This window comes from Drosophila arizonae, chromosome 5 (genome assembly GCF_054131065.1).
Source record: "Drosophila arizonae isolate 15081-1271.41 chromosome 5, UAZ_ARI_1.0, whole genome shotgun sequence".
Taxonomy (NCBI): domain Eukaryota; kingdom Metazoa; phylum Arthropoda; class Insecta; order Diptera; family Drosophilidae; genus Drosophila; species Drosophila arizonae.
The window spans coordinates 23,445,014-23,457,863 of NC_142925.1; the positions used below are offsets into that span (position 1 = coordinate 23,445,014).

Below are 12,850 nucleotides of genomic sequence, written 5' to 3' on the forward strand. Positions count from 1 at the left end.
GTAAATGCCGATTGCCACGCCCCTAGTGGCCGTCGACTCCTCAATTTTAGCCAGTTCTTAGAACGAGTAACCGGTTACCTAAATGCAAAATTTGAATTCTTACGCTCAAAAAATGTGAAAATTACAGGGTATTTTTCGATATGCCACGCCCCTAAAGAGGCTTAAAAATTAATTTTGGGGCATCGATAGAGGAGGCTACCAGTAACTTAACTATCCAAATTTGAAGCTTCTAGCTCTTAAATTGTAGGAGATATAAACTTTTGCGGTTTGCCACGCCCCCTATGGGCGGACATATATCTACCATAGCTCGTTGGACTTGGGTGATCAACCCGCGTATATATACCAAATTTCAGATCTCTAGCATCAATAGTGCCTAAAATATAGCAGAATTCGAAAAATCACTATATCACTATTATATATGTAGATATATAATTTTTTCACCCATCTTCATAGAATTAAAACATTAGCTTACGTGCAAAATTTCAGCATTCTAGGTTTATAACTTTAGGAGATACAGTTTTGTCCGATTTGCCACGCCCCTAATGGGCGGAGATATATCCGCCATAGCTTGTGATCTTGGGTGGTTGGCGCGGACCTACATACCAAATTTCAGCTTTCTAGCTCTTCAACAAACATGATTTCTGGTATATCGGAAAATGCATTTTCCGATTTGCCACGCCCCTAGTGGGCGGATCGGGAAAATTTTAACACTTTATAAATCGGAGATATACACGAGTATGTGTTCCAAATTTCAAGTCTCTAGCTTCAATAGCGCCGAAATAGATTGCGTTCATACGGACAGACGGACAGACGGACAGACGGACAGACGGACGGACAGCAAGACGGACATTGCACAAAACCAATATACTCATTTCACTTTCGTGAATGAGTCTAAAAATAAATAAATAAGTTGCCCCAACTCTTACCAGGCTGGCCCTGAGCCCCAAACCCCGAGCCTCTGCTTCTGCACCCCCTCAAACACCCTCTCGAAACCCCTCACAAAAGTGCAACAAGAAAGCTGTCAACACAGCCAAAAAGAGCGCCAACTGCAGCTCCCTTGTTATGCTCGCCCACGCCCTCTCCCTGCGCCCTTCTTCCCTTTCGCAAGTCGCAGCTGAAAGTCAAGTGTCCTTGGAGAATATGTGGCATGTGGCATGCTGCATGTTGCAATTCTTTCATTTGTTTTGCGCCCAACAAAAAAAGAAGAAACTAATTGCAAGCTGAGGCTGGGGGAATATGTGCTTGAACTTTGGGGCAAGCATTTGGGGAAGGGGACTATGCACTCTTGAGGCATGTTGCTGTTGCATAAAGGGTTAATTATAACACACAAGCGTTTGATACGAATCCCTTTTGAAGCACATCTGTGAGCGGAAGGAGTAGAGTCAAAATAAGATATGCAAAAGGAGCCAGACAAACGAGACACAAAAAGAACTGCTTGAAGATAATAAGAAAACAAATAAATTAAATTATAGTTAAAATATATTAAAAATTAATCAAATGCAAAAAATATTACATAAGTTAAAAATTAAATTTAAAATATATATATATATATACATATGTAGAGTAATACAAAACAGAAATTCATACTTACATGGGTAAATAAATCTTACAAATTCCATATCAGAAAATCATTGAGAAATTAAATTCATAATTTGATAGCTCTGTCTCGTTACATCCACTCACATCTGATTTCAAATAAGAGCCAGGGAATCGCACACGAAAAAATGCCAAAATGGAATAAAAGGAAACTCGACTCATTTATTGTAGTATATATCCCAGTGGAGAGGCCCTGTTCGGTTCTTATGTTTGTAATAACAACATTTTTGCTTAATTAACACAACAAAGCAATGCCAAAAAATATGGAAAATCTGCTCCACGAAAAACGAAAAGCAAAAGTATTCTCTATGCACTGAGATTCCCCTAACACAGGGCATCTTGCATTGCCACCTGCAGCTGGGAGTGGGCAGGGCTGGGCGAGCCGTACGTGAGGTGTGTGGCAAAATACCATGAAAAAAGCCACTCACAATGCTGGCAGCAGCAGCAGCAGCAGCATCAGCCGCCGCGGCCTCCTTCCAGCTCTTAACGCCGGCCATCCGGGTCTGAAAATGTTTGGCAGACAAAAAGATTTATGTTTTCTTTTCATTTTGTACTTTACATTTCACATTTTCACATTTCACATTTTACATTTCACATTTTACATTTCACATTTTGGCATTTCATTTGAGGCTACGAGCGACGATAAAACAAATGAACAACAAAATTGTATAAAAATTTTCTATAGTCTACTCGTTGCATACTTAAAGGCACATGAAAGGGGCAAAGGGAGAAGGGAAAAGGCAAAAGAAAACGCTCAAGCACGGAAAAAGGAAAAGACAACGCGCTGCCAAGTGCATGAAAACAGAATAAAAACAAATGCATTTCCCCCAAAGTAAAGAGCTCTTCTCACTCTCTCTCTATCTCGCTCTCAAAAAAAGGGTGCTTTGAATTAATACTTTTTCGATTTGCTTTGTTTCGGTCTGACTGAAAGCTGAGTGGGCGACAGAAAAGGGGGGAAACAGGAACGAAGGGACACAAGGAAGAACTCTGTAGCTAGCACCTAGGAAATTAAGAGCGAACTTTGTTAACTTTAAATTTTAATGAGAAGAGCAAAGAAGAATACAGAGATTAAATAAAGAATATGTTATTATTAGTAAGACTTATTTTGGCATTAAGAACTTGTTACTTTGGATAAATCTTTAGAGCTTAATGAGAAGATTTATCAAGAGCCTGTTTTAACAGTTTCTTGACTGTTAATTACCATATATTATCCAAACTCTTTTAACAATTAATTGGTCATCGAAAGTCTTCACGAAAATGTGAATGAAAGAGTGCTTTCCACACATACAGCTGCTATCGGATTTCTCTTAATTAAGCTATATATCTATATTAATAGCTCACAGGCATGACATCACCTAATAACAACATTTAATTATCAGCTAAGTAATATAGTTTCAGGCTCAAATAAATTCATCCGCTTTATACACAAATCTTACTCTATAGATATAGCTCTACTCCGTAGCTTATCCTAAGTAATTGCCAAACTTTCTAAGTTGATCTGCCTCACATGCATAATAATGATAGAAAATTTTATCCACTCAGACAACTGGCGCCATGAAAAGCCCATAAATCATGAACACAAATCTCACACACAGACACACACACATTCTGATTATTTTTGGAGCATGCATGCAACGATAACTCCATCCAAGCTGACCAGCATCAGCCATCGAAGCAACAACAACAATAACAGCAACAACAAGCATAACTGCAACAACAACTTCGGCAATTTTCCAATTTTCACATGCGAATTATGGTCAGCCGGCTACCCACAACGAGTTCGAACCCACCGCAGATACAAATTTTGGAGTGATTGATAGCATGTTATGAGTTAACATGCTATTATTAGACCGCAAGATGCTACCAACAACAGCAACATCTACAGCAGCAGCAACAACAGCAACCATGTTGAGAGCCTGTCGAGGATCGGTCTAAGCAAATGTTTACTCACGACTTTTCGCTCGGGTCTCTGGGCTTTGGTTTTTTCGTCATATTTGCCAAAAGTGGAAACTTGTGCAAGAGAAATTGATTTCACATGATTTACGTGCAAGTTTTCGCAACAACAACAACAGCGAGCAACAACCAACAGCAGCCAAAAATAATTTCTAATGTCATGATGGAAGCTGCTGATGCAGTGCGAGATAGGCAAAGAGAGAAACATAGGGAAGTAGGGAAATGTTCAGCAGTTTGGCATCACAAATCAATCGACACAACAAAAACAATAGCTTATTAAATGGCCACCAGATGGCGCCACCAAAACAATCGCCGTTCGAGCTGCGAGTTGGTCAGTTGGCCAATCTAACTATTTCAAGCCATATCAAACGAAAAAAATTTATTTAGATATTAACAAAAATACTTGAAGTAACTTATCGCATTTTTTTATGTATTTCCGCTAGCCAAAGTCGAATGCAAATAAAAAACTTGAAATTCCGTTTGCAAACCAAGCACAAAGTCAATGTCATCAAATCGACGAACCAATGCAAAATATATAAAAAAAATATAAAAACAGAAACTAAAAAAAACTGCGGCATGTTATAACGAATCAAATATTGCATAATGAATGTCACTTAGCTACCAGGTGCACATATGAATAACTGTTGTATACTGTTATTTCGCGCTGAATTGGACTTAACTATGCCTAAAGGTCACGATTCTGCACATAAGTATTATAATATTCAGATTGATCGGAGATTTAGAATATTTTATACAAATTTGATCAACTAATACTCAAAGTATCTTAAATTCAAAATTAATGTACATCAATAATTGTACTCTTATATATCATACAGATATTATCGAACTAATCTAGCTGCACCAAGAATAAAATTTTGAATGATCAGCTAGCTTAATACTTCTTATATTTTACATTCATTCATCTATTCATATAGTATTTAAATATACATATCTGCACTGGGTATCTAACTAACGGATATATTCCTTTCAACATACAATCATTTATCTCAAAGTATTAATGGGATTGTTGACATATAAACAAGCATTTGAGATTTTCTTTTTCTTCTCACAGAGAATAATCTTAATTATTGCTTCCTATTTAGCAACTCATTCAGCAAACCTGTTTCGCAATCCAATCAATATTTACACACCCAGTCAATGACTGCGCACATTTTTGACTGAATGTAGAACAGAGTTGGAATCAGCTATACCTCGGGCATAGAAATTGCTCCCATTTCCATAAGGTACAACAATTATCATCCATCTAAAATCATAATTACATTTGTTCATGGCTTACTTGAATTTCACCTGCAAGCAGCTAAAACAACTTTCAATACACATAGGTTTAGTAAATTTATAGAGTCGTAGAACCAGTTGAGATTAACGCAAAAAAAAAAAAAGTAAAAACTAGAAAAAAAAAATAGAAACGACAAATATAATTCCAATAGTAAATAAACAAATTGCTTAACTGTGAATCGCTGAAGACTCTTAACGGTATTCGGCCATATAAACAAAGCACAATTGAAGCGATTGTCGATGAATGGCTGCTTGAAGAGTCGGCTGGCACTCTAAAGGTGCCGCAAGGTGGCAAACCATTTAAGGTGACAAGTTAATTAAAAATACACAGAATATATATATATATATATATATATATATATATATATATATATATATATATATTATAAAGCAACGCAAGTGAAAAGTGAGAGTCCGAGCGAGTGAGAGAAATTATAGCAGAGACCAAGACCCAGACCCAGACGCAGACCCAACTCGAGACCGGGCCGGAGACTCATACCTAAACGAGGCGCGCTCAGCTTTAAAACTGAATCCAAAAACCAAAATCAAAAGCAACAAAAATACTGGTTTTGAGAGAGCGCGCGCGCGCTCAAGAAAAATACCAACGATATAAAGACAAAAACAATTCAGACATACATTAAACTGTCAATCCATAGAGGCGACTCGCCCCCTCCAGAGGCCCCTATGCGCACCGGCCCCCACTGCCCCCTCGGCACCCGCCCCTGACTTTGACTGTGGCTTGGCGGCGCGGCTGTTGTTGCTGTTGCCGTTGCTGGCGCTGGTTTGCCACTTAGCATGCGCATGCGCTACCGTTTTCTTGGCCAGTTGTATTTTAGCCATTAGCACGTTCGGAGCTGGAGTTAGACACTGGCTCCAAGTATATTTATAGCTGAAACTAAAAGTGAATTAAACGGTGCCTCAAGACTCACGCACAGCGAGACTTTATGGCGACTTGGTGAATTTGTAATTGTGAAAGCGAAAGTTGCGTGCAAAAAGTGGAGTTTCATATAAAACGCACATACATATATGAATATATGCCTAAAAGCTGAACAAACGACTCGATATACAAATAAAGCGCGCGAAATCAAGAAAAACAACAACCACAACAACAACAACTAAGAGAATAACAACGACCGATACAAGAGCAGCCGTCACAACAACCTTCAAGAATTCCTCTTCAAGAGAGTAAAGCTTCAGCATGCCCGCAGCCAGTTCTCATTCGCGGCTCTTCTTCTACCTGCTGTGCGTCGCCTCACTGTTGGCTGTATCAAAATCGGATACCGGTAGTACAAAGAACTCATACTTTATGTCGTATTTCTATTATCTGGTTGTTAACTTTATCAATCCGTTTGCAATGCCCATCTTTTATCGCTTCGTACACGTGTGGCTCACATAGAAGCTAAACGGGCATTGCGCATCGAATCCTAACGAATTTTTGTAAATATCTTGTAAATATATGTATATGAATATAGTTGTAAATAAGACTGCTATTTGAGTTGAAATGTGATCGGCCATTCGGGATTGTCAAGTTAGACCTTAAATATTCATTTGTACCTGGCTACAGTACCTATGTGATAACTTCTATGAGGCACTCTGTTAATTGTATAATAAAATATGTAAAAAATTCTCGATGTGATGGTGTTTTATTTTATCAATTAACAACACATTATTTAAGAATATGTATATAAATCATATAGCTTAAGAATAAATGAGGAATTTAATATATTGTTTTTAAAGAAATACTAGTTAAGATTTTTCTTAAATAATTATTAAAATTGCAACTCAGATTTCGATTTATTATTGATGCGTTTTAAAATAAATAAGTTACGAAAAATAAGCCTGTTGCTCTTCAAGTTTCTGTCTGTCTGTCAAAATAATATTAAAATTTTCCAAAATTCATTATCTATTTTCTCAAAGTATAGATTCATATTAATATTAGTTATTTAATCAAATATCGAATAATGATCGCAATGCAGTATAGATCTTGAGCCAATTTATCTCGGAAATATCCATTATGATTATAGTCTATTTGGCAACATCTGTAACCTTGATATCTAAAAACTACCCTGACCAAAATCAGCAACCGTCAATTCTATTATTTGAGCTCGCGTTCAATTTAATCTAAGATCAGAGCTCGAAATGCGAGCGCACCATATGAAACAGCTCACAGTGCCAATTAAATATTATACAATATTACAGTCAACTGAGGCTCTAAGGGCCACAGCAGGTTACAGTGTGAGACGTGACGTCTAAGCCAATGTCAATTGACCAGTAACTGCATTTACAGCCCAGTTAGAGACGAGTCGTTAAAAATAGCAAACACCGTACAAAAAGTGTGTATGCTAGGCATATCTACATAGACGACATTCACAGAGCAACATTAATCGGTCGTACACGTTCTCAACGCACTCGAAGGTCGTTTTATTTTCGGCTGGCTTCAGCTAATTAGCGGATAGCTAGCTTCAATTCATAATTTTCATATGCTTTTTCACGCATTCTAGGAGCGCAGTACTCCACAGATCTCGTAAATATTGGGAAGCAAAACAAGCCAAATTGTGGAGAGCATTACCAGTTCTTTTTTTTTTTTTTTTTTTTTTTGCGGACTTGCTCTCGCATCTGTTGTCTCTCTCGACATCGTCTCTTGTCCATGATCTTGACCACGCTTCAATTGGCTGCGGTAGCTCTCATTGACATCAAAAATAGTCGCAATAGTCTCTTCGGCTTCGCTTAGTTGGCATTCAAGGTTAATAGTTGAAACTGTTAGACGCTGAGTATTGTGTGTCTAGCTACGTCAGCGTCTGTGAGGCGGAACTGTTTAAGATGCGGAAGCTTCTCCAAGATGATTAAGCAAAAAGAAAAAGAAAACAACAAAAAATTTACATTTTAATTTTTATGTTTTTATATTAGGAAAATATAATTTTGTTGTTGCTTGTCGATTTGTTTACTGAGGCAGAGAACTTGAGCCACTAACCCAATAGATGCAAATAACTCTTAGAAGTTTACACAATTTGGAACAAGGGCTCATCAGAGATGATATATGATGCACCGTATTGGAGCTTCGCTTATGTAAATTTATTATTAATATATATTATTTTTGCATTATATATTATTATCTTCCTATAGTTAAGGTCTGTGCCGGATCGACTGTCTCATTAATTATTGAGAGAATGTTTGGCCAGTCTGTCACTTGTATATATTTCTATTTATTATCAGCTGTAAAAAATTCGATACACAGTTTCATTCATAAACACTCATCCACTCATAATCGTGCGTTATCATTCACAATACACTCACAGTGCCGCTGCAGCCACCTGCCGAGGATTTGGCCTACGATGCGGCCTTACAGTTGGGCGTATTGACGCACCGGCTCAATCAGTTGGCCCACGAGGAGGAGTCGAGGCAGTTGGGCATCACAAATCTGACGCTCAACAACCTGGTTAGTCGTATACCCTGTAACTGCGACACTGGCCTCTGCAAGTGCTGTGCAGGTAGGTGCGGGTCCTTCTACATTTCCAATATGCTTGAGCCTTTGTTTTCATCTCTTGATAGGCTTTCTCTCGGTGATTGGCATGAACAGCTGCACAGAGGTCGTCTATCGGCCGGATGAGTTCTCCTTTGAGCTGCGCATGCGCGTTAACAATAACATCTGGTTCCGCCGCAAGGTCTCCGGGCAGAATCCGCCGCCCTTTTGCTTCAGGCCACCGCGCTTCAACTTTGCGCGCGCCTGCATTCAGTTCCATGATATCTGGTTCGTTGGCCGCAACATGCATGTCTGCATGTACATGTCCGGCGAGTTTCAGGGCTTTGAGCTCTTCGAACGGTAAGACATCCCCAGAAAGAACAAAAGTTCATATAATTAACTTTATTAACATTGTATTTTCTTAGCAACTTTGACTGCTTGCTCTTTGGGGATCATGGCGTAAAAATCGTGCCGCCCGAGCAGGGCTATCCAGTGAGACCCAACGATGTGGACATAGATGATGCAGAGGATGAGATCGAGGACTACGATGAGAACGTTGTACGCAGCTTGGCGGAAAAGATGATGAGTTGATTGTTGCATACCCCACGGACTTGCACCACCACATCGACTCATTCAACAATTTCATTTCTTACAACCCATTCCCCATCCCCCATCTCCTGCATTCGTTATATCCCTAACTGAGCCTACATATTTATTAACATGCATTCCTGGATCCCTCCTACTCTACTATTTATTACCGCATTGTTAACCTATTAAAGCATTTGAAACACTTGGAGGCATGTCTTTTCATCCTGCGCCACTTGGCTGCCTAATCACTCGAGAGCGAACCGCCCAGCCAGCCAAAAGGCCACCTGTTGAACCACCGCCCGCAAGTGTGAAAACTGCAAAAGGTGCGACGTGTGATGTTCAAAGCCGAACAAAGGCCTCTCGCCCAGCCGCCCCACTGCCTGGATGCTCCCTTCGAGCATGTGCAGCCAGCGCATCCGTATCCTGTTGCGTCTGCCCCAGCTCCTGGGCACTCAAGTGCAAAATAAAACACAAAGCGCATTCAAATTCTAAAGGATAATGCAACCGGTTGCACTGCATGTGCAAGCTGCAGTCGCCTGGAGTTGGGGGCGTGTCCCTTTCATGCACATGCAGAAACACGTCAGGCGCTGCGGCTGTGGCTGCTGCACTTCGCTTGACTCGCAGTTGACTGTAATAAAGGACTATTTAAGGCATTCGCCAGGCGCCCGACGAGGATGCAATCCACACACACACGCATACACACACAGATACACACATACAGATGCAGAACGAGCGCCGTATGCAAAGTATTATTTCGCACTTGAGGCCTCAAATCGAGGCTGCATTCAAGAGCAATTTAGACTGTGGTGTGTGGAGGCAGGTGTCATGCAAATGTGAGAGGATATGCAAACAGGATATGCATGTGCAATGTGAGGAGAAGAGCCTTTGAATGCGGCTAATGCAAAGACATGAAAGATGAAAATAAAAAGCTTGTCGAATGATGGGTATATTAACAGAATGTTAACTAGCTTCATAATTAGCTTAGGCTAGAACACAGTTTAGGATTTGACATGAAGATACACATTATTAAGGAATCTTCCATAGGGGAGGGTAATTTATAGTTGTAGATGTATATTTGTTTCTAATCTACAATGATAAGTCCTCTTCCCCACTATTATCTTACTTTGTATAGTCTTCTCCCATTCATATTAACTTCCTGTACTTCATAGACAATTATGATCGCATCTCTACTCATAATTCCCCTTTGATTTACCGCATGTCACACAAAGTCGTCAATTATATTGTTAAGCCCCGCATTGGTCATTGACCATTAAGCTATTTAAAGGCCACTTGAGTAGCCGTTAAACACATTGACCCCTTCGGGCAGACAGACAGTGGAAGACCACCTAGCTGATAGACCGGATGGCAGTCAGGCGAGAGGTGTGAACAAAGCTGACCATAAAACCCCGACGGGCAGCTAATTTAAAATTCAAATTCAAATTCAAGTTTCGAGTGCGCACAAATGAAATGCATTTAGCGGCAGTAATTGATTTGTTTACACACACGCGACACGCGTCGACCAACTGACCCAACTGACCAGCCAACACACACAAACAGGCAAACAGACAAACAGGGGGAAACTCAACTGAGCCGACCTGAGCTGAGGGTAGGGGTGGCCATTGACCAGCGGCTAGCGCTGAGCCAACTCGGCTCGACCCTCATTGTCCGTGTTGCCCAGCGCAACAGATGCAAAGATACAAATCACTTAAGGTCCGCTTTGCTTTGGTCACTTGATGCGATTTGCAATGATACCTTTTTTTTTTTTTTTGTTTGTTTGCTTGTTCCCTGAGGTCAATTATGTTATTTCCGGTTTCGTGTGGTCAGTCAACAAAAATATGCGAGAAATCGCGTGTGACGAACCAGGAAATGCTCTCTAACTGCTAACCGGTAACAGTAAATACAATGTAAACAAATATTCATAAATAGATATGTTTGTATTTAAATAGATAGGCTGAGATGTGTAGTCTAGACATAAGTTCATTGAAAGTAGGATATACATTTTGGAAAAATCAGCAGAGTTATTGAAAATGTATATAAGAAAATATAACAATATTTTTGGGTTAAGCATAAAACTTAGATGTATAAATGTTTTGATACACTCTCCATTCAGACCAGAAACTTTTTATATAAAGTCATCCTCTTATGTAATAAGCACATTTTAGGGTCCAACATACCCTCCTAGACAGATTCACTGAGTAGAAGGCATGGAAAAAAATGATATTGAAGTGTCATGGTCAAGTGCTTAGATCCGTGCCAAAGCGAGCCCTGGGACATAGACCAGACACACATCATCAGGACTGTGTTATTCTATCTCCCTCGATTGCACAACACAAATAAATGGAAAACGTGTAATTGAATAACACCCAAGCAGGCCTTAGGGCGCAGAAACGCTGTGGTCAATAGAATTATAGAGCCAACATATTCTCATAAAATCTATATCTATTTTTATACCCTGAACCCATTTTCAATGGGAAATCAGGGTATAATGGTTTTGTTGAAATGTATGTAACAGGGAGAAGGAGGCGTGGCAGACCCCACAAAGTATATATATTCTTGATCAGGGTGACGAGCTGAGTTGATTTGGCCCTGTCCGTCTGTCTGTCCGTCTGTCCGTCTGTCCGTCTGTCCGTATGTATGAACGCGTCGATTTCAGAAGATATAAGAGCTAGAGACTTCAAATTTTTTTTAAAATGTCCGTAATTACAGCGCGCATATCAAGTTTATCATTAAAATTCGATAACTCATCCCGATCTTTTTTTATCGATAAAAAACCTTATCGAAAACCAGTTATAAAATTATATCTTCTACACCTTTATTGCTAGAGTCTCCAAATTTTTAATGTATGCTTATATGCAATTTATACAATTTCGGTTTTTGTTAAAATTTACCCCCTACCCTTAAATTCACCCCCTCACCCTCACTTTTGTAAAAAGCGTATTTCAAATACTAGAGACTTGTGCTTTGGCAATTACATGCATATCCATGTTATAATCATAATCTAAAAGTTTCATGAAGATCGTACGTCCATAAAAAAAGTTATTAAACAATTAAGTTCTCATAGTAAGCGCACACTGCAGCCCATGCGTGTTTATGCGTGGGTGCTTGTGTGTGTATGTGTTTGTGTATGTGTGTGTATGTGTTTGTGAATGTGTGTGTGTATGTGTATGTGTGTGTGTATTTGTTTGTGTATGTATGCGTGTGTGTGTATGTATGCCTGTGTGTGCGTACGTGCCTGTGTGTGTGTGTGTGTGCGTGTTTCTTGTGTAAGCTGAAAGACGCGAAAAATTATTGAAATATCTATTGCTCCAAGGGTTCAGGGGATCTCGTAGTCGAGCAGTCTCGACTAGAGCTTTCTTACTTGTTATATTTATATTTATTGTTGTTTCAAGTGAATATCTTAGCTTAAAGTTCGGTTAGTTGAGCTTTCTCTTTCTTTTGAACGATGTCTGGTAAGCGAAAGGAAATTTCCAAACTACCCCCAAAAGTAATTAAAAACATGGTCGTCGCTGGAGACGCCGGCGACGAATGTTAATCAAAACGGAATATAGAAAAATACAAGAAAATTTCGACGAGCAGCAGCAGGAGCAGAGGCGGGAACAGGACCACTAGCAGGAGCAGAAGCAGCAAGTGCGGAACATAGACAAGAGACATTGTCCTTGGGGTATAATTTCTTTTAAATTTCTACATTTCGCTTAGAGAATTAATGGGACTGGGCAGGCCGAATTCCAGACGTAGATATACAAAAGAATAATGCCGAAAAATCGTTAATTACAGAGGGAAAGAGAGATAAAAAGAGAAAACGAAATAAAAATATATACATAACAAAACTAGAGTACACATAGGGGAGTATGGAAAAATCTTAGACTCTTATGATATATACATACATGTAAGCTGTAATTCCTCAGTTATGTCTGTAACGCTCCATTATACTTAGCGACCGTTTTGCAGCCTCTTAGG

General features: G+C 39.4%; 1 protein-coding gene and 1 long non-coding RNA gene across 2 annotated transcripts; both read left to right on the forward strand.

Moving 5' to 3' along the window:
* The first annotated feature begins 1,406 nt into the window (after positions 1-1,406).
* On the forward strand, positions 1,407-2,693 carry LOC149268827 (uncharacterized). The gene is made up of 2 exons (XR_016270296.1): positions 1,407-1,595; positions 1,660-2,693. It is a non-coding gene; the product is annotated as an uncharacterized LOC149268827 (long non-coding RNA).
* A 2,149-nt stretch (positions 2,694-4,842) lies between these two features.
* On the forward strand, positions 4,843-9,099 carry LOC108617647 (uncharacterized). Its single transcript, XM_018013490.2, has 4 exons — positions 4,843-6,128; positions 8,142-8,333; positions 8,395-8,665; positions 8,731-9,099. The coding sequence occupies exons 1-4, from the start codon at positions 6,044-6,046 to the stop codon at positions 8,894-8,896; spliced, it is 714 nt and encodes a 237-aa protein (XP_017868979.1). The 5' UTR covers positions 4,843-6,043; the 3' UTR covers positions 8,897-9,099.
* The last annotated feature ends 3,751 nt before the right edge of the window (positions 9,100-12,850 follow it).